This window comes from Malaclemys terrapin, chromosome 4 (genome assembly GCF_027887155.1).
Source record: "Malaclemys terrapin pileata isolate rMalTer1 chromosome 4, rMalTer1.hap1, whole genome shotgun sequence".
Classification (NCBI taxonomy): domain Eukaryota; kingdom Metazoa; phylum Chordata; order Testudines; family Emydidae; genus Malaclemys; species Malaclemys terrapin.
In genome coordinates this window covers 96800517-96828441 of record NC_071508.1, presented here as the reverse complement: position 1 = coordinate 96828441, position 27925 = coordinate 96800517, and the positions used below count along the sequence as shown (strand labels likewise).

Here is a 27925-nt window from a genome sequence, read left to right as displayed (position 1 = left end):
GGTCTCCCAGGATCACTAAGGGAATTTCAACATCCCCCACTGTAATCTTGTCTGGAAAGAAAGTCCCCGCTTGTAGCTTTCTGTACAGGCTGGAGTTCCTGAAGATGCGTACGTCATGCACCTTCTCGGACCACCCTGCATTAATATCAGTGAAACGCCCATGGTGATCCACAAGTGCCTGCAACACCATGGAGAAGTAACCTTTTGTATTTATGTACTCCATTGCAAGGTGGTCTGGTGCCAAAATTGGAATGTGTGTGTCATCTATCATCCCTCCACAGTTAGGGAAACCCATTTCTGCAAAGTCGTCCACTATTTCACATACATTTCCCAGAGTCATGGTCCTTCATAGCAGGATGTGATTAATTGCCCTGCACGCTTGCATTAATGCAGCCCCAACAGTCAACTTCCCAACTCCAAATTGATTTGCGACCAACCAGTAGCAGTCTGGAGTCACCAGCTTCCACACAGCAATTGCCAGGTGCTTCTCTAGCGATAGGGCAGCTCTCATTCTGGTGTCCTTGCACTTTAGTGCTGGGGCGAGCTCCCCACACAGTTCCAGGAAGGTGGCTTTCCGCATCCAAATGTTCTGTAGCCACTGCTCATCATCCCAGACCTGCATGACAATATGATCCCACCATTCGGTGCTTGTTTCCCCGAGCCCAAAAGCGACAGTCCACTGTCTGCAGCTGTTCCGTGAATGCCATAAGTAATCTAAAGTTGCTCCTATCCACATCACACAGCATGTTAGGCAACAGAGTCTTCTTCAGTTAGGAATTTTGTGATTAACTGCACTGCCATCTGCAATGCTTAATGACAGTTATCCGAGCATAGGAGAGCAGTGCGGGATCCATCCCTTCTCACAAAAATGCAAAGGTGCACAGCAAACAAGGGCCATTGAAAAATGCAGCAAAAGAAAGCTGGAAGCCCATGGAATGCTGAGACAGAAAACAATGCGTCATGGGACATTGAGCCCAGTCCCAAGATGCGTCACGATTCGCTCCACCATCCCACAAGACCTAGCGGCAGAAGGCGCTGAGCTGGACTGTGGAATAGGTACCCACAGTGCATTGCTCAGACTGTTGATGATAGTGCCCCAATTGTGGACGCACTCTGCTGACAGAGGAAGTGAGTGTGAACATGCAATACTGATTTTTGTTATAGCACTTTTTGAGTGTCGACATAACTTTTGTCGACAAAACTCTTGTAGTGTAGACAAGGCCTTTTAAAATAATTGGTATGATGGATCCCTTCCCAGCAATCTGGTGCATAAACTCTTTCAAGCTGCCCTATTCAAACCAAGCTCACTCATCCATATTGTACCAGACTATTATCCTTGTATTAATATTAAATAGCACTTCCATGTCTGCTGCAATACTATGTAATCTAGGAATACTGACTGATCTGCAATAATGTGATGAATACTTTATGTGGCCTGATTATTGAGAGAGTCACTGTATGTCTATACTGGGCTATTGGGTTTTCCAGTATGAATGAATTGGTTTAGTTTAATAGGAGACTGATGGGAAAACAAGCAGGAAGGCAACACGACAGATCTTGATAAGTAGCCTCCCAAGAAACACTTGGGGGTGAGTACAAAACAATGGCTGAGCTATTAACAATGATGACGTTACTTCCAGGCTCCAGCCCAAAGTTACACAGCTGTTTTGCCAAGGCTGGCAGCCTGGGGATCAAAGGGAAACTAAATGGTTAAAAAGACTCTCTGGAGAGAGGGAGGGCGGAATTGAGTGAGTGAACAGTTCCTGCAGGAACAGACGTGGACACAGAGACAGGTCCTGTGAGAGTATCTGAAGGAGCTGGGGGCCACCCAAGCTTCCAGGGGATGGTAAGTTTTAGGGAAGACAGGCTGAACAGTAGGCACTATTTATAGTTTTAAGATCTTTTTCTCTGAAATGCTTTGCAAAGCAATATATTGTTTATTTAAGAAGGCTGCTTGGTTACTTGGTGCCATTGGTAATAGCTCCTGAAGAGCAGAACTGCAGGTACTGACCACAACTTGGGTCTGCTAAAGTAATCACAATTAGTACACTAGGGGACTGCAACCCAAGGCCCAGCCTGAATGTAGGAGAATCATATGATTCCACCCCGAGAAAGGTGCAAGTAGAGAGGCTTGTCACCTGCGAGGGTACAATCAAGGACAACAGGTGCAGATGAAGATGCAATTAGCCCAGTAGCAGTGACAGTACTCATTTGCAGTGAAGATAAGTAGGGTTTATGACCTATTGTTTATATGTATTCCAAATAAATTGTAGACTTATACAATAAGACTTTGTGGCCAGCTGTCAGAATTGGAGCAGTGAAAAAAGGGGGTGCAGTAGTGTATTGTAGAAGTGGACATACCTTGTGATGAGCCAAATCCAATCCCTACAGAAGTGGCTACTCTTCTAGAGGAAGGTACCTACCAAACAACACTGGTTTACAATTTGCATTTTTCACTTCCTGAAGCACATCATCAGGAAAACAATCTCCCCATCCCAAAGCCATCCGGACCTCAGCCTGAGGGAAGGAGCCCAACTTTGTATCCACTACTGGGAAAAATATCCCAAGACTCATGTATTCTACAACCAATTCAAGGTTACCGCACAACCTACAGGCTACTCAGTTTACCCATCCCTGGCCTCACACAAAACTTCCACAATCCATTCAGGTTTCAAAATCAGACAGTCGCCTCGAACAAGGAGACAGAATAATTGGTTAAAAAACAAGCACTCCTATCTATTGAATAAAGTGCTTCTGAGTAAAACATAACTAGTGTATATATATAAAAAAAAGAAAGATGCCATCATGCAGTGAGAAATGAATGGGATTGAGTTGACATACAGGAGTTTTAACACTGAGGGAATCAATCTCCTGTGAAACATCCTCTGGCAGAACTCACTACTGACCCTGGACTCAAAGGTTGTACATTTCTCAGTACCCCTCTATAAATAGCTACAATTTCTCTAAGAAGAACAGGCTATGGCAATTTACAAGCCCCCCATTTGCCTTCCCTGACCTATCTTCAGCACTCTCATACTTCAAAAAAAGCTCTTGAAATCAGTGTTAAAGCAACTTTCAGAACCAGGAGGAGTTGACATACTAATTATACCACAGAACAAACATTCATGACAACTGAAAGTACATTTAAATAATCCACACCCTTTGTGACCTACATTTAAATCACTGATGGAAGTTACACACCCATAACCCTCTCAGGGACAGAATTCTTGAAGTACATAATGCCTTCCCTGGGGAGAGTCTTAAAACTTCCTCTGACGAAAACACACAATAAAAGACACAAAGAAAATAACCCTTCCCCTCAGGGATTTAAACCAGGGTCCTAGACTTTGTCAGAAACAGTTCAGGTGACATTCCCAGATGCTTTCCATTACCACAGATTAATGGGATGGACATGAACACGTAGGCTAGTCTACAACCATATGGTAACACTATACAGAATTTCAATGTGACTCCAATGCCTGGGGGTTTGGAAGGAGAAATGTTTGAATCATCTCTTGAAAATGATTACACAATCAGAGGCCAGTTACTTGTTCTACAGAGGGCAAGCCATTGTCAGAGAAGAATGATTTCCACAGCAATTCATTGGAATGCCTATTTGATTTGTTTGCCACCAAAATAAAAAAAAAGGATGATGTTGTTGGTGTGTTCCCTTCTGCTTAGACAAGGGCTCAGCAGTCAGATACAACAAAAGGTTGAAGTTCTGCATTCTAGCTTGCTGACAAAAAACACCAAGGATTGTGGGGATGACTGTAGCCTAAAACATTAATTATCCAGGAAGATAGAATGCACATGTTTGGTAGTCTCAAATAATCCAACACTCAAAACAAAAGTGTTTAAATGGATATAGCAAACTGCATACACAGATTACAAAGTAGCAGCCATGTTAGTCTGTATCTGCAAAAAGAACAGGAGTACTTGTGGCACCTTAGAGACTAACAAATTTATTTCAGCATAAGCTTTCATGGGCTACAGCTCACTTCTTCAGATGCATAGAGTGGAACACACAGACAGAAGATATTTATATATACAGAGAACATGAAAAGGTAGAAGTACGCATACCAATTGTAAGAGGCCAATCAATTGAGATGAGCGATCAGTAGCAGCAGAAGAAAAAACTTTGAAGTGATAATCGAGATGACCCATAGAAGATGTGAGGAGAACTTAACATGGGGGGAAAAGAATTCAATTAGTGTAATGACCCAACCATTCCCAGTCTCTGTTTAGGCCTAAGTTAATTGTGTCTAATTTGCATATTAATTCGAGTTCAGCAGTCTCTTTGGAGTCTGTTTTTGAAGTTTTTTTGTTGCAAAACTGACACCTTCAAGTCTGTCACTGAGTGATTAGAGAGGTTGAAGTGTTCTCCCACTGGTTTTTGAATGTTATGATTCCTGATGTCAGATTTGTGTCCATTTATTCTTTTGTGTAGAGACTGTCCGGTTTGGCCAATGTACATGGCAGAGGGACATTGCTGGCACATGATGCCATATATCACATTGGTAGATGTGCAGGTCAACGAGCCCCTGATGGTATGGCTGACATGGTTAGGTCCTATGATGGTGCCACTTGAATAGATATGTGGACAGAGCTGGCATCGGGCTTTGTTGCAAGGATAGGTTTCTGGGTTAGTGTTTTTGTTGTATGGTGTGCAGTTGCTGGTGAGTATTTGCTTAAGGTTGGTAGGCTGTCTATAAGCGACGACTGGTCTGTCTCCCAAGATCTGTGAGAGTGAGGGACCATCTTTCAGGATAGGTTGTAGATCTTTGATGATGCGCTGGAGAGGTTTCAGTTGGGGGGTGAAGGTGGCAGGTAGTGGCGTTGTGTTATTTTCTTTGTTGGGCCTGTCCTGTAGTAGGTGGCGTCTGGGTACTCTTCTGGCTCTGTCAATCTGTTTTTTCACTTCAGCAGGTGGGTATTGTAGTTTTAAGAATGCTTGATAGAGATCTTGTAGGTGTTTATCTCTGTCTGAGGGATTGGAGCAAATACAGTTGTATCTTAGAGCTTGGCTATAGACAATGGATAGTGTGGTGTGTCCTGGATGGAAGCTGGAGGCATGTAGTTAAGTATAGCAGTCAGTGGGTTTCTGGTATAGGGTGGTGTTTATGTGACCATCGCTTATTAGCACAGTAGTGTCTAGGAAATGGGCCGCTTGTGTGGATTGGTCTAGGCTGAGGTTGATGGTGGGATGGAAATTGTTAAAATCATGATGGAATTCATCGAGGGCTTCTTTTCCATGGGTCCAGATGATGAAGATATCATCAATGTAGCACAAGTAGAGTAGGGGCGTTAGGGAACGAGAGCTAAGGAAGCGTTGTTCTAAGTCAGCCATAAAGATGTTGGCATACTGTGGGGCCATGCGGATACCATAGCAGTGCCGCTGACTTAAAGGTATATATTGTCCCCAAATGTGAAATAGTTGTGGGTGAGGACAAAGTCACAAATTTCAGTGACCAGGTTTGCCATGATGGTATCGGGGATGCTATTCCTGATGGCTTGTAGTCCATCTTTGTGTGGAATGTTGGTGTAGAGAGATTCTACATCCATAGTGGCCAGGATGGTGTTTTCTGGAAGATCACTGATGGATTGTAGTTTCCTCAGGAAGTCAGTGGTGTCTCGAAGATAGCTGGGAGTGCTGGTAGCGCAGGGCCTGAGGAGAGAGTCCACATAGCCAGACAATCCTGCTGTTAAAGTGCCGATGCTTGAGATGATGGGGCGTCCAGGATTTCCAGGTTTATGGATCTTGGCTAGCAAATAGAATACACCTGGGGTTCTAGGCATGTGTCTGTACAGATCTGTTCCTGTGCTTTCTCCAGGAGTTTCTTGAGCAGATGGTGTAGTTTCTTTTGGTAATCATCAGTGGGATCAGAGGATAATGGCTTGCAGAATGCGGAGTTAGAGAGCTGGACAGTCTCTATGCAAAAGAATAAATGGACACAAATCTGACATCAGGAATCATAACATACAAAAACCTGTGGGAGAACGCTTCAACCTCTCTAATCACTCAGTGACAGACTTGAAGGTGTCAGTTTTGCAACAAAAAAAATTCAAAAACAGACTCCAAAGAGAGACTGCTGAACTCGAATTAATATGCAAATTAGACACAATAAACAGAGACTGGGAATGGTTGGGTCATTACACTAATTGAATTATTTTCCCCCCATGTTAAGTTCTCCTCACACCTTCTATGGGTCATCTCGATTATCACTTCAAAGTTTTTTCTTCTGCTGCTACTGATCGTTCATCTCAATTGATTGGCCTCTTACAATTGGTATGCATACTTCCACCTTTCCGTTCTCTGTATGTACAAATATCTTCTGTCTGTGTGTTCCACTCTATGAATCTGAAGAAGTGAGCTGTAGCCCATGAAAGCTTATGCTGAAATAAATTTGTTAGTCTCTAAGGTGCCACAAGTACTCCGGTTCTTTTTGCATATACAGACCAATTCATTTTCTGCCTTAGTCACCAACTGGAAAAAAAATTCTTTGGGTACTCATATGTGAGTAGTGATACCATGCCATAACCATATGATTATGATGAGGGATTTTAGTGCTCATAGTCCCAGAATAGATTAAACTGATTTTTAAAGACTTTTGCTCCCTTTCTCGCTGCTCCTTAGATATCACTACAGAGCAGAACTAAAGTGTCTTTTCTACGTATTTCCATACCTTACCATGCTTAGATTTGTTTTAATTTTAATCTTAACTCTAATTTTTCTGGTTTTATAAATGCTTGTTTTTGAGAAATTTACAATTACCCTATAATCGATTTTACACTAGATTACTTTCAATTTCTAACACCTCAGGCCTCTTACACAGCTTTCAGAAGAAACTAATGTGGTGCGTATACAGCCTCCACCACAGTGGCACATAAATTTACGAAGGAATTTGGGGTCCCTAAAACAAATACTGCCCTTAAAGCAGATTGATGAGAATGTGATGGCTAGCGGTCCTAATGAAATCTGTATCCCCATGCTACTACACAGGTCAATACAATAATTCTTACTTTCTGTTTACCAGTTAGGTCATTAAACATTTACAGATCAATGATTTCAGCAATGTATCTCGAAATAGAAGTTAAATATTTGGCTCAAATCCCAACTGTGAGATTTAACAAAAGGTATGAAGGAGTCACACACAGAGAGTGCTAGATAAACCACATAATGGGATCTGGACAGAGTGCACCATTCCTATGCAGATGATTAGGAACTACAAAAGTAACCTCACCCTGAAAGAACTACCAGCCAAACTGCTCGCACTTCTGTGTCATATCCTTAAAGAGCAGGAATTAAAGTCAAATATGTTATACAATACAGGGACCAATTTCAGCTTAATTGCGTGTTCTTTAGTTGGGAGGGCCAAAATAGCCTATTGCTGAGTCATTTACTCAGCCATTAACCTAGAACAGAGTTAAGTCATTATGTCCATCCGCATTCTTTAACAGATATAAATGATTGTTTGCTGGGTCAAGAGTCATGGTTTAAAAAAAAAAAAAAGAGAGAGACTGAGCTCACAACCCTGGATCCACACAGTATAGGATTCCAGGTATATCCCAGATTATGAGAGACATTTCAAGGTTGCAGTAGTGAGGGGGACATAGGAACAAAGGAGTATGGGAAATGGGTTGACGACACTGAAGATCCACTTGTTAACAGAAGTACTGGTGAAAGCTATAAAAGTTAATATTTATTTTTGCTGCTTTTCTAGAGCAGTAGTAGACAATTAGAATAGCACTTGAATAATGTAATTTATGTCCTTGTTTGGACTGCTGTTGGACTTAGTGCTTTTAAGGTTTTATCCTCTGTTCAATGACAGCCTGCAGCCCCTCAATTTTTGGAAGTTTGTAAGTGTCAAAGTAATCTCAGTTTTCATGTTTGATTAAAAAAATCTTTGACATTGTAAATAAATGGTTAGAGTTGAAAAGCTTATCAAGGATTTTTCCTATAAATAAATTAGAAGTTATTCTCTTTCCATTCCCTTATGCAGCCACTCAGAGCTAGCCAATCAACAGCTGTAGGTCTCAACTATATAGGATCCCAGGGATTAATTTACAACTGTGTAGGTGCTGATGTTGTTAGGACCACCAGATGGCTGCCTGTACCTACTGAAATGCTGGGGGTGGGCAGGTGCAAGCTCACCCACATCTGAAGGTCCCTCCCCCAGCCTAAAGGGGAGGAGCTACTAAACCCAAGGATCAAGCGAGTTCAGGGGACAACTAATGATGAACAGGGACAGGAGTGCAGGTCACAGGGTCAGAAGCAGGAAGTCTGAGTGGGACACCAAGCAGAGAACCCCAGACAGTGCCCACTGCTCCTCAAAAGTGTCTAAGGAGCCAGGGAATGCACGATGGCTGCCTGTAGCTGAGTCAACACTGTAGCTCTACTGAGAGATCAATCTGGCCACAAGGGGAACTCAACAGCATGAGAGGCTACTGAGTTAAGTCTAGATTACTCTTGCATATTAATCTTGGCACTGAACTGATTATTTGTGGTTTAGTCAAGTCATTTCATCCTCCTACTTTAATTTCTCCCTTTGTAAAATTAGGATAATACGACCATGCCACACAATGGTGTTGACAAGATTAGTTTGGGACGTGCTAAGTATTATTATGAAAGGGACACAAACACAAAATGGAATACAGGTTAAAGCAGGGGTCTCATAGACTCATAGACTTTAAGGTCAGAAGGGACCATTATGATCATCTGGTCTGACCCCCTGCATGCTGCAGGCCACAAAACCGTCCCTACCCTTCCCTTGACTCTGCTGATGAAGTCCCCAAATCCTGTGTTTTAGTGACTTCAGTTGGCAGAGAACCCTCCTGCTAGCAATCCCTGCCCCATGCTGCGGAGGAAGGCGAAAAACCTCCAGGGCCTCAGCCAATCCACCCTGGAGGAAAATTCCTTCCCGACCCCAAATATGGCGGTCAGCAACCTTTGGCACGCGGCCCATCGGGGTAATCCACTGGCAGGCCGCGAGATATTTTGTTTACGTTGACCATCCACAGGCACAGCCCCCTACAGCTCCCATTGGCCAAGAACGGCGAACCGTGGCCACTGGGGGGGCCGTGCCTGCGGATGGTCAACATAAACAAAATGTGTCACGGCCCGCCAGTGGATTACTCTGATGGGCCACATGTCGAAGGTTGCCGACTCCTGGATTAGAGCAATGGTGAGAGGCAGAATGGACCAGTGGATTGGACACCAGATTGGGACCAAGCAGACTTGGATTCTAGTTGCTGCTCTACTATGTTGCATGACATTCATTTCCTCTCTATGTGCCTTTCTTCCCTCTCCCACCTTTTGTTGGTCTTGTCTTTTTAGACTGTAAACTCTCCAGGGCAGGGAATTTTTCTTATTCTACCTAGCACTCTAGAGCCCTATCTTAGTTGGAACCTCTAAATGCTCCCACAATACAAATAAATCATAATATAAGAAAAAGGGAGTAAATGAGTTCAACGGGGAAAAGAGTGAAAGAACAGTAAGAATGGAACCAAGAAGGATGTGATAACATAGGAGAGAGTAAGATGGTGATTAATGTAAGAGAGTGAGAGAAAAGAAGATGCTGCTCTTCAAAAAAACAACCTCGACCAGATAAATTTGAAAAAATGGTAAAGAGGTAAACCGAATGGGTCAGACATGAAAGGAAAAAAATAAAGAAATGGAAGAGCGGGGAAGAAGAGACATTTTCTAGGTCAGTAAAGTAATAAAATTTGTCCTTTGTTCTATTTTACTTCATATTGCAGCTAGTCTCTGGACAGGCTATTTTAAATGCTAAATTATATTAATATTATTGGTTACTCTGGACTATATAATTGGATGTAAGGGGGAAAAATAACCCCAAATTTCCTAGAATACACAGCAGCAGACAGAAGGAAATGGAAATCTTAGACTTGTGGCTTAATTCAGTAATTGTCTTCCCAGCACAAGCACAAACACAAGCACCTTTTCTGCAGTTCAGGAGGCTGGAAGATCACCTTTAGCACCATGTGATATAAGGCGAGGCCGTTGTTTGCAGCAAGCAAAAATTACAATACTGTCACTTCTCCAATTCCTGTACTTTATTAACAGAGTGGATAGAAGCCAGGAGCTTTGGGGTTTTGAGAGTTGGGGGTGCAATATATTTTTGCAGGCCTACCCCAAAATACTTAGACCTGCTCTTAGTGTGGATTGAGAGAATAGCTCTTTTAGCCCCTAGTTTTTTGTTTTGTTTTGTTTTAATCATAATAGATATACAGGAGTTTTCCATAGACAAGAAAGTTGGGTCAGACATAATTTATTACTTTGAGGATGACATAATTTATCAATTAAATGTATATAGGGGTTAAGCTAGAGTCTCACCATATGAAAAACTGTTAGTAGCTCAAAGAGTACGATTTTTAAGGAAGGATTTATTGGCCTCTCTTGTAGTAAAAATGTATAGACATGCAAGCATAAAATGAGCAAAGGGGAAAGAACAGATGACTGGTATCATCTCTTGTGGCTTATGTCAGTAGAACCCATAAGTATTAAAGCCACAAAACTCTAGCACTTGGGTGTTCTTTAGTTCTTTAGCCAACACCAGAGAACCAAGATGCATTTGCTGTACAGCCTTCATGTTTTCCTTTTTTTAAGTCCTTCTTCCCTTAATACTATCTCACTCTTTCTAAACTACCTTGTTTTTTTGCCCTCATTGCAGTCTCATCTTTTTCATTAGAACTGTCCTTCACTTGCAACTGCTCCCCATCTGTAATATCAACTGATAGTTTAAAAAAAAAAAGCCCTTAAAAATGAACGAACATAGTTTTATGCATGTCACTGTATTCAAGAAGTGCTTACTTGTGAACACACTAGCTATTAACATTTATCTTTCACTTAAAAGAGGAAAAAGAAACACATAACGCGGCAGTAAAGTTCCTGAATGTTTTTTTCTTCAGAAGTCAATACATAGCAAACCAGCAGTCTGATTAACACTTACATTTATATAGGGGATGCATTAAAAAAAGGCAATTCATTATTGGAACAAAGCACCCATAATGTATAAGGTGCTTACCATGCCAAGAATAATTAGGTTTATACAAAGGATTTTAGAACTGTGAGTGACCTCAGCTCCCACTGATTAGTGAGCTATACTTATGAGCTATTGTGCAAGTGCTAATGTTTCAGAAAGTGAAGTAGCCACCAGGAGGACAACCACCTTAGGTTTGATTCTGACCAACGGGGAACAATTGGTAGCAAATCTGGTGAAAGGTAGAAGACAATTTGGGTGCAAGTGATCATGGAATGATGATGACTTTATGATTCTGAGGAAAGGAAAGGGCAAAAGCAGCAGAATAAGGACGATAGACTTCAAAAAAGAAGATTAACTCAGAACTGGTAGGTAGGGTCCCATGGGAAGAAAATTTAATTTCCTTCTTTGATAGGGTTACTGGAGTACTGGATGGGGGAAGCTGTAGATGTGATATATCTTGATTTTAGTAAGGATTTTGATACAGTCCCACATGACATTCTCATAAGCAAGGAAGTGTGGTCTAGATGAAATTACTATAAAGTGGGTGTCCAAACTGGTTGAAAGACCATATCTAAAGGATAGCTATCAATGGATTGCTGTTCAACTGGGAGGGCATATCTAGTGGGGGCTTACAGGGGTTAGTCAATATTCTGTTCAATATTTTCATTAATGACATGGATGTTGGAATGGAAAGTAGGCTTATAAAACTTACAGATGAAACCAACCAGAAAGCGGTTGCAAGCATTTTGAAGGACACGATTAGAATTCAAAATGACCTTGACAAATTGGAAAATTGTTCTGAATTCAACAAGATGAAATTCAATAAAGTTAAATGCAAAGTACTTCATTTAGGAAGGAAAAATAAAATACACAACTGCAAAATGGACACTAGCTGGGTAGGTGGTAGTACTGCTGAATAGGATTGGGGGTTATAGTGGATCACAAATTGAATATGTCAACAATGTGATGCAGCTTCAAAAAAAAAAAAAAAGGGAATATTATTCTGGGTGTTGACAGGAGTGTTGTATGTATAACACGGAAGGTAATTGTCTTGCTCTACTCAGTACTGTTGAGGCCTCAGTTGGAGTACTTTGTTCAGTTCTGGGAGCCACACTTTAGGAAAGATGTGGACATATTGGAGGGAGTCCAAAGGACAGCAACAAAAGTGAGAAAAGGGTTAGAAAGCCATACTTATGAGGAAATTTTTAAAAACTGGGAATGTTTAGTCTTGAGAAAAGAAGATTGAGGGGGGACATGATAGCAGTGCTCAAATATATTAAATATATTGAGGACTGTGATCAATTGTTCTCCACGTACACTGAAGGAAGAGCAAGAAGTAATGGGCTTTATCTACAGCGAGGGAGATTTAGGTTAATTATTAGGAAACCTTTCTAATTATAAGGATAGTTAAGAACTCCAGGCTTCCAAAGGAGGTTGTGGAATCCACAACTCTAGAGGTTTTTATGAACAGGTTGGACAAACACCTGCCTGGGATGTTTTAGGTTTACTTGGTCCTGCCTCAGCACAGGGGGCTGGACATGATGGCTGCTGGAGGTCCCTTTCAACCCTACATTTCCATGCTTCTATTCTTTATAGACTTAAAAAAAAAAAAAAAAAAAAACCACAACACCATTATGAAATGGAGTCCCTACAAAGAGAAGTGTAATGGAAATAAGAGCAATGCCCTCTGAGAGGCATAAGTAATGCACTGAGAAGTATTTCTCACCAGTAAGGTACAAGGGGAGGGATAGGTCAGTGGTTTGAGCATTGGCCTGCTAAACCCAGGGTTGTGAATTCAATCCTTGAGAGGGCCGCTTAGGGATCTGGGGCAAAATCAGTACTTGGTCCTGCTAGTGAAGGCAGGGGGCTGGACTCAATGACCTTTCAGGGTCCCTTCAAGTTCTAGGAGATACATCTCTCTCTCTCTCTCTCTCTCTGTATATATATATATATTAAGTTGGCACCTTGTTTTAAGTGTCTTTTTACTCTGAGATCTGACACTGAATAAATGGCAGGGTGGAGTTCCATGTTTAATCATTTTGAAAACCCTGCAGACTCAAACTGTGATCTGAAGGTAAAGATGAGATCTTCTGATTCATCAAAACAAATAAAGATTTTGCATTTGAATTAAGATTAATCCATTTTGCTTTTGATACTCAAGACAGAGCAGAATCCATCTCACTTTCCCATAGCTATTTTGCCTGATGAGGACTAACAAAATAAAAAAAAAAAACATATTTATTCAGTAACTTAAGCATGTAAGACTTGCAGTGCACACAGGGACTGGATCTGTTGTGTAAAAAAGGTGCTGTTTTGACATGTTCACTATGGTGACCATCACCACACTTTAGGGGATAAGCACTTAGATTGAGAGTCTTTTGGAAGTAGTTACACAAACACTTATTTTTTCCTTGACAGCAACAGAGGGAAATCAAACCTTTATAGAGTGGCTAACTAGCTCTCTAAAGAGAGAAATTTGTTTGTTTTTTAACAAAAAAGACTATGCAAGATTAAGGAAAGACAGAAACAAACTACTTTATTAATGTCAGATCTCCCATATTAATTCAAATTATTGTGGTCAATTAATTTTAATTTGAAACATCCCCTACTGTATATAAAGGCTTTATATGCATATGCAATTTTTGAACCATGGATTGACTTGTTGCAGCATCCATTTGCAGCAGTAGAAGCAGACAAGGACCAAAACCAATCCATTCCATCCCAGTTGTTTTTCATTACAAGAAATTATCTAAAGAATATTCCAAAAATGGTAGTGAGACGTAATTTACATATGCACTATCACAATAGCACATCAATAGTCAAAATACTTATTTTAACAAATAAGGTAAGGGTGACAGGGACAAGAAGCTACAATTAAATACAGCTCAAAGATAAAATACCAGATGAGCTCAAGTTCAGTGATACAGTAGTCTGAATTATTCTAAGTCAATTCTAGTATCTCTGCCAATAGATGTCACTGTTACACATTGTTTTGTTTCAGGCATTACCACGTACTGAATCAGTAATGAATAGTTGCTAGAAAAGGTTTAACAAAAAATTACCATAATTTTGTTATATATTTCAACCTAGCATATGCACATGCTACTATCTCCCTGTCTTCCCCTCGTCCCTTGAATGTAACTACAGTATTTGCACTTCCTGAAAACTCAATGGACTTACAGCTAACTGGAAGTCTATACTCCAGCCTAAAATACAAAGCTTGCTTTAGATAATTTGGAACCTATTTGTAATAGAAAACTAATGCGCTCAATAAGTGCCTGTTGGTCAAAACCCAGTATGCATCTACCCTGTCTTTCAGATAACTACTTACATTCAGGTCCAGCCTCAGGTGCAATATATTTCTGTCGACTCTTTCTCGCTCATTATAATCTGCAAATGGCACAGATTGTCCCAATCTGCAACCCAAAACCCAGACATCTTCATCTGTGTTTGTGACATCTATATTAGTTGGTTGTTCAGTGAAGTCATCCTTCAAAGCAGTCTCTGCTGGAATACCTACAAGATTTTAATAAAAAGAAAAGAATTGTCCACATCAATGAGAACTCTACATTCTTCCTAAATCAGTATAATGTAGACACATATACATTTCCTTGTATTTTTTGAAAAAATAACATAAGTTGTTATATACATTTCATTTTCTCACAAATGCTGTATCTGGAGTGTAGTTACCTACATTCCTTGGGACTGATCCAGGCAAAAACTGACTTCCTAATAATGGTCCCCCACTGTGGAAGACACTTGAGTTCACAGCTCACCTGCCAAGACTTTTTTCCCTGACCTACCTCCTGCGGATTCACTATGCATCCTGATCAGAGGTGACCATGGCACTTGGTAGTGAGATAAAGAAATTCCATTGAGTATAATTAGGGACCCCCCCAAACCTCTATGGCACTTAAGCAAAGATGACTTTGTCCAATGTTGCATCAAACACACATTAGTCCTTAAAGCCAAAATAGCTTAAAAAGTATAAATAGATGGTTCTTAATCCACAGTGATATGTTCCATGGAACAAGGCAGAAATATACATAATATATATAAAACAAAGTTCTAATACTTCCTATTTTCAAAGCTATTACTGTAATTTTGCCACAGGTTTGGTCCTAAACATGTACAGTAGTAAAGGTAGTATTCTTTTTCTGTTAGCTTACTGCAATTTTCAATGTACAATGGTTCCTATTCCCATCCTTCAAAAGGCAAAAGCAATAAATCTAACAAAGTGAGTGAATCCTTCAAAGAGTGAACATTTTGAATGATGTATAGAGACACACAGTCTGCCTTTTCTTGTAACTTTACCATTGGTTGTGCATCTAGGCACAACAATCTCCACAAATATTCTGATGGAAATATACATGCTAAACAAACTTTGTTAACTGTTTGCTGCTACCCTGTTTCCCCGAAAATAAGACATCCTCCGAAAATAAGGCCTACTTACAGTTTTGCCTCTCGTTGTAATATAAGGCATCCCCCCGATAATAAGACCTCCCCGATAATAAGGCATCCACCGATAATAAGGCATTTTTCATTTCTGAAAAATAAGACATCCCCTGAAAATAAGACCTAGCGCATCTTTGGGAGCAAAAATTAATATAAGACACTGTCTTTTTTTTGGGGAAACAGGGTATACATCATCATTTTGCAGATGGCTTATGACTGTACATGTAACTGTACACTTTTAATTTAATTTTTTACATCTTTCTAACATGAAACACTGAGCCCAACATTTTCAAACTTGGTTGCATGAAGTTAAACTTAAGTCCATATTTAGGCACCTAAATAAATATCCTGATTGTCAGAGCTACTAAGTACTAAGTTTTCAGTAACTTCAGGACAACACCGGAGCAATACACAAATCTATATAAAATGCATTTAAGTCAGAATATGATGATAATTCAAATAATTGATGCAACATATAATTAAACGGCAAGCAAGCATCAGTGTGGTGGCCAGCAAGAAGGTTATGACATTTTCAGAAAAGGTGAATGTCTAATCCAATGAAGAGGTTTTATCCTAAGATATTGCAGCTTAGTGTAATTAAGTGTAATGTAATTTAATTTAATTTTCTTGCCAAGAGAGCTAATGCTTAGCCTACAGTGTACACAATTTCTGGCCTGCAAGTCCAAAGCCAGTCTAATTTTATTAAAATCATCACCCTGTGTTGCAGATATTAAGTTATCCAACTTTAGGTTTGTTTAAAAAATAAGGCATTTATAAATTAGATATAAAATTTGTTCCTGGCATAAATTAGGCCTACCATGCGGTGACGGATTTCTCCCCTTCCCCCTCCCCCCCCCCCCCGGGGTGCCATTTGATACACTGGGGTATCACTGAGCCACAAGCCTGGGATCCCTCAGCCTATCCTGCTGAGCCAGGCCCTCAAGCCTCCTCCAGCACACACACAGGTAGGGACACACACACAGCTGCAGAAAGACACAGACACTGAGATCAGCTCTGCGTGGGAAGACTCAGCTCAGGAATTGCCAAGCACTCAAGTGCACACCCCCTCCAGAGTGTAAATCTAAAATTGTATTGTCTTGTGCTGCACAGAAATCTGTACCGTGTAAGCTCATGAAAATCGCCCCCTCCCTCAATGTGGAGGAAAATATTCACAGCTTTTTGCCCCCCCAGTTATGAATAGCACAAACTGGTTTAAAGAAAACAAAACAAGTTTATTAACTACAAAGGATAGATTTTAAGTGATTATAAGGAATAGCAAACAGATCAAAGCAGATTCCTGAGCAAATAAAGCAAACTCACAAATTACGTTTAATACATTAAAGAAACTGGTTACAAGTAGTAATTTCTCACCCTAAATGTTGTTTTAGGCATTCCTTTCACAGACCAGACACCTTTTTCAGCCCGGGCTCAGCTCTTCACCCCTCCCCGCGCCTCCAGTCCTTGTTTCTTAGATGTTCCCCACAGTCATCCCAGGCGGGGATTCAATGAAGAAGGAGCCCTGATTAACTCACTTCCCTGCCTTAAATAGGATTTACATATGGCGGGAATCCTTTGTTTCCCAGCTTGATCCGCACCACCATTAGTGGAAAAATACTAGGAGGCCAAGATGGGGTCCAGTACCAGGTGACATGATCACATGACCCTACAGTGTCAAAGCAGCATCCCAGGAAGTTTCTCAGGAAGGTGGAGATTAACATTTCCAAAATCCCATTGTTCTCTCTAATGGTTCATTAACTAGCCAGCCAGACTGATTGCATTTAGTCTGGCAGGTGTTCCCCAGGTGCAGATACTTTTGTAATTGATACATAGTTAATATTCCTAACTTCAGATGCAGAAATTATACATGCATACACTTAAGATTATCACATTCAGCAAATCATAATCTTTCCAATGATCTCTCACATGATCCATCTTGCATAACATACGTTTTAGTTATGCCATATTCATATCATAAGCATATTTCTATGAAGAATATGGGGTGTAGTGTCACGCATGCCTCAGCAGCTAATTTCACATATGGAATCTAATTGCATGGACACAATGGAGCCAAGGATTACGGTTTACCATAATGGCCAGAAAAATCTTCAATATTGTGCAAGGTAAAAGATTTACAACAAGGTTGTGGACTTACACATCCAAAATCTGCTTATTCAAGTGCATAAATATAGATTTATCTGTACAGACTCCAATAAGTCAACCCATTTACAGTGAGAAATAGTCAGGAATTTTCATAGATGACCATTAAATTTTGATTGGTTCCAGAGAAACCAATTTGGCAACAGTAAAATCCAAACATTTTAACATTTCTAATTTTATTCTCCATCTACTGCCTTCCTTCTTACATTAACATTAAAATACTGCATTAAGATGCTGAGGATTTAACTACAGTCACAAAGCAAGTGCCGTGTCTGATTCCTTCCACAAACACAACTAACAATAATAAAGTCCACATCTTCGCTGATCGATAATAGTATGATTTAACAGAGACCTCTTCACAGCCAGGAATCATTTAGGGAATAGCAGCTGTTGTCTAGGCTTTCTAGTCTATAGTTTAAAAAAGACCCCATCAAGCTTCACAGTTAGCTGCAGCTTGAAATATATAAAATAAATCATATTTCAAAAAGAAGTGAAAGAGAACCTACCTTTCCTAAATGGGTGTAACCTAGTGTCTAAAAACTGTAAAACCTCAAATCGTGTAACCACTACATCAAGAGAGAACATTTTCAACTCAGATGGCTAAAGTTAGGCACCTAAATCCATATTTACATACCTAAATAAGTGGCCTGATTTTCAGAGGTCATGCACACTTTTAACTAATAATGAAGTCAATTTGAACTTGGGAACTGTGAACATTCCATCTCTCTGAAAACCAGGCCACTTATTTAGATTATAAAAACATGTATTAGTTGCCTAATTTTAAGTGTTCATGTTTGAATATTTTGGCCTTATAGATTAGGAGGAAACTCTTCTTAATGCCCCATTTCTATTTGTACCTATTGCAGACACTTTGGAGAGCTATGCATTGAAAACGATGTATCATATATAGGTTAATACACAGGTACAACTAAGGCCTGGTCTACACTACAGAGTTAGGTCGATATAAGGCAGTTTACCGATGTAAGTGCCCTACTACACCAACAAAATAACTCAACTTCCATGAGAGGTATAGAGATTCTGTTGGTGCAGTTAGGGCTATGCAGTGTCCCCGTAGACACTGCAGGTAACTTACAGCATCTGTTGGCTGTCATTCTTGTCAATTTCACAGCTCCATGCTGGAACCGTGAAATTGACAAGAAAGCCGCTCACAGCCAGGCTCTCAGCGGGGAATAGAGAGACGAGAGTCTTGGGGGCTGCTGTGCTCCCGACAGGGAGTGGAAGCTGAGAGCAAGGGTGGGGGGAGCAAGGCTTCCAGTGGGGAGCTGTGCACAGACTTGAGAGCTTGGGCTTTCAGCCCCCCACACTGCCCCTCTTAAGTCGGTGGAAGCGCTCCTGGTGAGGACACACAACACCGACAGAAGGAGGGTAGTGTGGACATGAGCAGGTCAACTTAAGTTTGTAGTATAGACATGCCTTAAGTGTACTGAGGATGGAGTTCCATAATTGAGTTTGTTTTATGAATTATTTAAAACCGTCACAGTTACTAAATATTTTTTTTTACTTTTTAAAAAAGTAAAAAAAAATATTTAGTATGTTTTAAAAATATTTAGACTTCAGTTCTCAAAGCATTACATGAATATTAAAAATATCCTTCTACATTTTTAGATGGGAATTTGAATGGTCAGGATACACTAGATATCAAATGAAAAACAAATATCATAGTATTTTGTTGTAATGTAGCAGCTCATGTTCAGAATGTAAAAATACCTGCACCAAATAAAACTGATCCTATTCTACTTTTTCTTTTGTATTACACATGTTTAGATTAAATATGCATACTACCTGAGTCCATATATAAAAAACAGCTACAGTTATCCACATTAATAGACTTTGAAATTAGTCTCATGAACAGAAGAGACCAAATGTAGTATTCTACAATGGAATTATAGTCAGACACAAACACACACATTATTAGTAGCATGTGGTTTTGATTGATTAATGAGCCCTGCTCACTATCACAACTAACACTCAAAATCAGACTCTTATAGCCAAAGATAGCAATTCTAATTAGATTACCAAAAGGGAAACATACTAATGGTAGTGTACTTAACTCACCTAAACTGAAAGTCTTGCTACATATCTTACCCAATTGTGTTAAGACATTCAGGTTCTAGACAGCACTATTACAGGACCAGATTGTAACCTGGATTTGCTGGCCTTAAAACCAAATATATATGCTGAGTCAAGGTGTCTTAGATACTGTCAATGTATCTTAGATGATAATTCTGTGTTTATATATTTAATAAAGCATCTTTCTCATATGGTATCCCAATATGTACGATGAAAATAATGATGTTGATAAACTTTTCACTCTGCTATTTTAAAAACTACAGATAAGAAATGTGAATATTTGATGTTATATAGTCATTTATTTTTACCAAATGCATACATAGGTTTTCAGAGCTGTAACATAATTCTTTTTCACTGAATAATTAGTAATTAGATAGCAAAACCCTGCAATAGTTTCAACCAAATAAAGTTATTCAGAGATAGACCTAATGTAAACATTGGCAATTAGAAAAAATATTAGCATATTTTAAATACAAGCATTTTGCATTTTGAGTTATGCACTCTTGAGATGGAAATAAAATAATTTTAAAAATTGTAAAGTTAAATACTTGAGACACAGAAGGAGCAAATAGGTACAAAACACCAACCTGAGAATGAAAATTTTGCATCATCCTGAGTGAAAGAACTGGAATGATTGGACTTATTTTTATGAATCTGCATGTAATCTCAGAGGTTAGTTTAAATCAGATTGTGTTAAATAATGTTGTATTAAGCAGAGAACGTATAGATTTTGATTTCAAGTTGAAAGTTGCTTATACGAGCTACCTGAAGTTAATTAACATTCTGTCAAGATAAGATTTGCAAATAATGTTGCCATCCTTTATACAGTATATGCTAAAGACAAATGCTTTTTCCTACAAAACATTAGTAATAAACAATATACAAATTGCATCTCTTATGTTTCATAACAATGTAACTGTTACTGTACTGTAGAATGCAAAAGAGGAAAGAAGAGTGTACTGTTCTCAGCTCACATGCTGCATAGGTATTCAAACATGCGGAACCCAATCATGGACTAATGCAGATGCCTTTCCAGGCTCAAAGTCATAGTACTTAACATTAAAAGCAAACAATGTGTTAGCTCTGATCCAGTTCAAATGTAATCTTGACAAGCTCTAAAATAACATCAGTATTTCTGAAAGATTCATACTTCTTCTCATAGAGTCATAGAAGATTAGGGTTGGAAGAGACCTCAGGAGGTCATCTAGTCCAACCCCCTGCTCAAAGCAAGACCAGCACCAACTAAATCATCCCAACCAGGGCTCTGTCAAGCTGGGCCTTAGCAACCTCTAAGGATGGAGATTCTCCGAGTAAAGTGTTTTGGATTGGCTTCTGGGTCACCAGAATGGGAGGTTGACTGTCTATCCATTTTATGTCCTGCTCTTGCAAACCCTTATTCAGTAAAATAGTCTCATTAACTTCAATGGGAATATTCAACTGAATAAATCCTCTTCTTGTGGTTGCAGGCCTTATACCAGTATAGTTTTTGCATAATAAAATAATGGAGGAGGCATGTCATACTCCAAAATATATGCTTTGGAAAATGAAGGGATGGGAAATGATCTAATGAGCACAATAGCCCCATCTATCATAGTGTCTGGGAGAATTCCAAATGCAATAGTATACTAGTCGTATAGATATCAAGTCAAGGCTTTTCCATAAAGAAGAAAGGAATAAAATGAAACAAGAAATGCACATCAAAAAGGCCTTGACAAAAATAAATTTGGTTTTGTGAAAACTAGTTAGAATGTATTAGTCAGTCAATTACTTAATTACGCAAAGCATAGCAATTTTATCCAGTGAAGGAATTAAGCAGAATATTATAGGTTCCCCCCACTTCCAATGGTGACTTTAAAATTCTTATTTGCCCTAAGGTACCAAATTCTCTGGAGATTAAGTACACTACAAACATGACATATTTCATGACTAGCGGGTGCAAAGTCATTTTCACAATCTTGTTTACACAGAACATGCTCCCTGAGAAATGTTTTGCTGTATAAACGTGGGATAGCGTAATGAAACTGAAAATGTCTCTAATGTTATACTGAATTTTGTGGATTCACTTTAATTCTAAGAGTTAAGCAACTGCTTCTCTACAGCAATCAAGCTGTATTAGATTTCATTTTATTAGAAAAAATATTAGCTATGACAGTATTTATTTAATATGCATTCAAAGGTTTAGCTTCTTGAGTTAACTATTCAGTGGTTGCGTCTTAATTTTCTGTGTCACAAACTGAAAAAAACCTGCTCTGAACCTTAGTTCTTGCTCCCAGTAATACCCAACAAACAGAAAGCAGCAAAATTCCAAGGTATCAAACATGCTGGTGTGAGGTTGATCACTTGTGGAAAATTATGTTCTGTTGAGCAGAGAAAACAATTCAATATCAGTTAAGAACTGAGACCACTACAGGATACAGACATACAATAGCCAGGAACTGCTTCAGCACTGTCTTTTGCTTAATTTCACTACAGAATGATGCTGTACGTTGCCTAATATTTGGACATACCCCAAACAGAGAAAAAAGTTAAAATTGGAAGTTATAAATTATATTAAATATTCAGAATTTTGCTCTGTTGGACAAAAATAAGTCAAGAATAATTTGTGATAGCAGAATCCCCTCTGTTACGATCTTGGATTTCACTAAATAACTAAACCAGTGAATGAGAAAGGAATAAAACTTCAATAAAACAAACTGGAGCATTTCTCTGGTGAACAGCTGTACACAGCCATACAGTGTTCCCTGCCTCCAGGGCATATCTCCAAATTCCCACACTCACAACACAGTCCTTTTGAGGGTACGTCTCCAATCACAATCTTTCATAACCATATCTCTACACCCTAAGTTTAGGATGCACATGCATTTCCATTCTACATCTCTGTTGTCAGTCATTTACCACTTTTCAAAACTTTCAGTGATTGGGCTGAGATTTTTCAAGCTTGGTCACTATCTATTTTAGCAAACACAGTTTAAACATATTTAGCAAGAGGAGGGGAAAAACACTTTCCTCCATTAAATAAATATATCTTGCAACATTTTGTGACTAGTTCTGTAACTAAAACAACCGGGGATAGAAACCTTACATGAAAATAGTCTTTACTAAAGACTGAAGGTATTGTTTTGATGAAAATGTTTTGCGCCCTGGTGAAAGGCACATTTTGTGCAGAGAAGCCCAGAGAGCATGGGGGAAGAAATCTGGACACTGGGGAGACATTAAAATTGCAAAATGGTTTGCACTGAAAGCTTTATTCACACTGAATAAAATTTTCCCAACTCAGAAAACTGTAGACCCTGGGCTAGGCACTTTGGACAACAGCATAAGACTCCCACCAGTTCACCAGAACTGACCTTTTCCATCCTATGGATGTCAATAAGACTGCACACCCTCTCTCCCCACCTGCCCAATCAGGTTTGAACTAAGCCACAATGAGTTTGTTGTCTGTTTGTTGTGTGCTTGCTGCTTTCCATGTGCCTGCTTGACTGAAGTTTATAGGGTGGTCTTCGGGGGCTGTGTGCTGAGCCCAGTGGCTCGCAAGGAAGGCCGAGAGCTCCTTAATGAGGCTTTGATCCCTATCCCTTTAGGAGCCCTTAACCAGGGGGTAGGGATACTCAGGCAGACCAGGAGTTTAAAAAGCCAGCTCCAAAGTGACCCCATGAGTTAGAGAACAGAAACAGCAAATGGGAGTTTTGCAAGGCAGTTTAGAGGGGGAGCGAGAGACCCAGAAATACCTAACATTCTCTAAACTTAGGCTAAACACCCCCCACACCAAAAACAAAACAAAACAAACAAGCTGCAAGAGTAAAAATAATGCAGGCAGAAATCCAGCAGCAGAGTGGGGGCTATCCAGTTTACTGCACTGAATGTAGCACATATGATTACCGGCCTTGTGGTCAGGTAGCATGTTTGTGCATTCACTGCAAGCAGCTCATGGCTCTCAGAGAGCAAGTATGGGCTCTTGAGACCAGAGTGGCTAAACTGAAGGTGCTAAGGGAGAGAGAAAGGTACATACACAAGACTTTCAGGACACAGTCGAGTGGTTCCAGTCTGACAGCCTTTGTACTGTTGGGGAGGAGGAAAGTCTAGGGGAAGGAGAACATCAAACTGGAACGGAGGGAAATGATCCCATAGTTGGTACCCTCCTTCCAGATGATGTCATGTTATCCTCTTGCACTGAGGATATCCCTCCAGGAGAAGGGACCCCAGTTATCAGGAAGAGACAGATAATAGTAATGGGGAGTTTGATTATTAGAAATATAGATAGATAGGTTTGTGATGACTAGGAGAACCATATGGTAAACCGTCTGCCGGGTGCGAAGGTCGCAGATCTCTCAAGATGTCTAGATAGGCTTTATGTGCAGTGCTAGGGAGGCAGGGCCGGCTCCAGGCACCAGGCAACCAAGCACATGCTTGGGGCAGCACCTAGTAAGGGGTGGCCAATCATGGGGTGGCAGGGGGCAGCACGGCATGGCATTCCGCGTGGGGGGGGGCGCTCCGGCGGCTCGGCGCTCGGCGGGGGGGCGGCGCAGGGCACGGCACTCAGGGAGCGGTTCCGGTGGCGCGGCGCTCGGTGGGGGGGCGGTGCGGGGCACGGCGCTCAAGTGGGGATTCCAGCGGCGCGGGGCTCGGCGGGGGGGGGCGGGCTCCGGTGGCGTGGCGCTCGGCGGTGGCGGTTCCAGCGGCGCAGCACTCAGCGGGGGGGCTCGGCAGGGCGGCGCTATTTTTTGATGCTTGGGGCAGCAAAAAAGTTAGAGCCGGCCCTGTAGGGAGGTGTTGGTGGTCATGGTACATGTAGGTACCAATGACATGGGAAAGGCACGAGAAAGGTCCTGGTGGCCAAATTTAGGCTGCTAGGTAAGGGATTGAAGTCCAGGACCTCCACGGTAGCATTCTTTGAAATGCTTCCAGTTCTATGCACAGGGCCAGGCAGATAGGCAGAACTGCAGAGTCTCAATGTATGGGTGAGACAATGGGGTAGGGGGTTTTGGGAAAGGAGGAGCCTATGCAGGAAGGATGGACTCTACCTAAACCAAAATGGAACCAGATTGCTGGCATGTCAAATTAAAAAGGTCATAGAGGAGTTTTTAAACTAAGGGCTGGTGAAAACCTACAGATGCAGAGAAGCACATGGTTTGGACATACACCTCCCTTAGGGAAAAATCTATTAACAGGGATTCTCTATATCCTATTAAAGAGGAGAGGATATAAGTTGATAAAGTATAGGCAGGAGCTGAAGAGAAACAGTCCCATTCAATTACATATCATGAAGGCAAAAAACAAAATACTGACAAATTTATAAGCGCTTGTATACAAATGCAAGAAGTCTAAATACTAAGATGGGTGAACTTGAGTGCCTGGTATTTATGAGAGATGTCCACACCCTACACACTACTATAATAATCTTTGTAAAAAATATGCATTGTGAGATGTCACTTAAAAACCTCATAGTTTGCTGATCAATATTATCATGGCAAAATGCATGTAGCAGTGTTATAAGTGAAGTTATAAACATAAGCTGAGATCATGACTAAAAGTATATTTTCGAGAGAAGTCTGGGGAGTGGCCAAACCAATTCCTCAGAGACAAAGGGCAAGCTAATGTAGGGTGACCAGATGTCCCCATTTTATAGGGACAGTCCCAATATTTGGGGCTTTTTCTTATATAGGCACCTATTACCTGCCACCCCATCCTGATTTTCCACACTTGCTATCTGGTCTCCCTAAGCTAATACCTCAGCCAGGTGAAATCAAGGCTGATGGGCCATTACTTGCTAAGTGGCCACTCTTCCACAGGAAAGGGGGCAGGGGCAAAAAAATCTATATCTTAGCAAAGAAACAGCATGGAGTTCCCTTCCACACAGATTGCCTGTTGCCTTGATCCCAGTTGGAAATGCTTCTCAAAGGGGGGGACAGAACTATAAAAAGAAGGGGAAGACACCGCAAGGCACCCATTCTCCTCTCTCTCTGTGCATCAATTCACTGTACAAGAAGGGACAAAGGAAGTAGCCAACAGAAGAAGGGGTTCTGGCCTAAGAAGTTTGGTGAGTAAGACGAGATCATGTGGTGAGAAAATCTTGTGCTTTGAATTTAACATAGTTTCTTAAGTTAGGTGCCATTTGCATTTTATCTTTATTTTTCTTGTAACCATTTCTGAGTTTTATGCCTCATTACTTTTATTCACTTAAAATCTCTTTGTAGTTAATAAACTTCTTTTTATAGTTTTATCTAATCCAGTGTGCGTGACTTGGAGTGCCTAGGGTAGCCCTCACTGGAAATACTAAGGTCAGGGCAGGCTGCAAAAAGGAGAGCAAAGATTCTCCCAAAACTGGTGGTTAACAGTAAAGTTAGACTCACCAACCAGTCAGAAACTATGCTCCTGATCCCCCACACTGGTTATCAAGAAGCTAAAAAAGAAATCACACAGCCTTCTTTATTGCATTCTAGTTCTCTGGCTCCCAATTAGCATGTAGTTCCAGCACAGTGAGATGTTATTTAAAAACTCTGCTCACTATACAAAATGTTCTTCTGACCCCAAAGGCCCAGCCACATTACCAGGCGAATACCAGTTTGGATCTCACCCAAAAATACCATGCTGCCAGCCAATCCTTTAGCACCTAAAATTAAAGATTTATTAAGAAAGAAAGTACAAGAAGAAAGTTGTTAAATGGTAAAGCAATCAAATACAGACAGAGACTTCAAAGTCTACATACCAGGTTCTTAGCAGTATTGGTGAGTTTGCTTGCTTGAAAGTCCCTCTGGAACACATCCACAGCTTGGATGGGTCATTCAGTCCTTTGTTCAGAGCTTTGTTTGTAGAAAAGTTACTCCAGAGGTAGGAAGCAGGAATGAAGACCAAATTGGGAAGATGCAGCTGCCTTTTATATTCTTTTACCATCTGGCTGGTACTTCCTTTCTCCCAAACACAAGCTTCACAGCACATGGCATGGAAAAGCTTTAGAGTTCACTGTTCACAGGTATGTCCCTACATGTCCTGCTGACTCAAAGGTATCAGTGGGTCAGTTGTGTAGCTGATGACCCTTGATGGGCAGTGCTGTTACCAATCTGTCTTGGGGTGTTGCCCAGAAACACTGCACAAGTTTTGAAATAAAGATATACCCTACATATCTATAACTCACAATACAAAGGTGATACAAACGTATGAACAAGATCATTATACTTGGCAAATCATAACATTTTCACAGATACCTTACATGGCATATCTGGTCAGATTCCTTGCAATTTTATAATCTTGGTATTAACACTATTATAAAGTGTTCCACATATTCCATACAATGTCCCAATGTGTTTGAATTGAAACTTCATTTGGGGTAACAAAATGTGTGCATATCATTTTATTAATAAAATGATGGACTTTAAATAAGCTTTCATTGTCCAGGCGAGGGCTGGGGGACAATCTAGGAGTGGGGGAGTGTTGGGGTCATCCTATACTATAGCCAAGGCTGGTGAGAGCCAGAGTGTAATCCAAGTGTGGCTGGCAGGCTGCAGTTGCACACAGACAATCAGGGTGTGGCTTGCATTCTGGAAGGCTATCTGTGAAGAGCCCAGGTAGGAACTCCTTCAGCAAGGTTTTGTAAGACACCCAAAGTTACAGGGTAGTTGTGACACAGCTACTCATCAGCCCGGATTGCACTCTGGGTATGTCACAGTAGTAAATGAAGATAGTGACATAATAGGAATCACAGACACATGGTGGAACAAGGATAATCAATGACACATGGTAATCCGGGTACAAAATATATAGGTATGGGTGACAGAGTGCTAGGTATGAAAGGCTGAGTCAGCACCCTCTTCACAGCAGTTCAGGCAAGGCAGATTGGAGCTAACTAAGCAGAGCTGTGCCTAATTTCTGGGTGGGACAGGGCAGAAAGGCTAATTAAGCCATTAGCCAGAGCCCACAAATAGGCAAAGGAAGGAAGTGGAGGGGGGGGAAGAGAAGAAAAATGCATGCTAGTAGCTGTATATGCCCTCCAGACAGGGTAGCATGCAGAGCCGCCTGGCTGTGGCTCTGTGTAGGAGCTGAAGGGGGGACATGCTGCTGCTGCTTCTGGGACTGGCTTGAGATAAGTCCTGCTGGGAGCCTGCATCCCTGACCCCCTTCCACACCCCTTGGTTCCTGCCTGGAGCACCCTCCTGCATCTCAAACCCCTCATGTCCAGCCTCACCCTAGAGCCCACACCCCATTCCTGATCCCCCTCCTGCCCTCTG

The 27925-nt window shown here is 40.8% G+C and overlaps 1 protein-coding gene across 1 annotated transcript in view; it reads right to left on the bottom strand.

Moving 5' to 3' along the window:
• Positions 1-15421: 15421 nt before the first annotated feature.
• LOC128836154 (formin-1-like) overlaps positions 15422-27925 on the bottom strand; it is an 85327-nt gene continuing 72823 nt past the window's right edge. Inside the window, exon 2 of the mRNA XM_054026172.1 lies at positions 15422-15546. Within this exon, the coding sequence (XP_053882147.1) occupies positions 15446-15546 (101 nt within the window). The 3' untranslated portion in view covers positions 15422-15445. The remainder of the gene's footprint in view (positions 15547-27925) is intronic.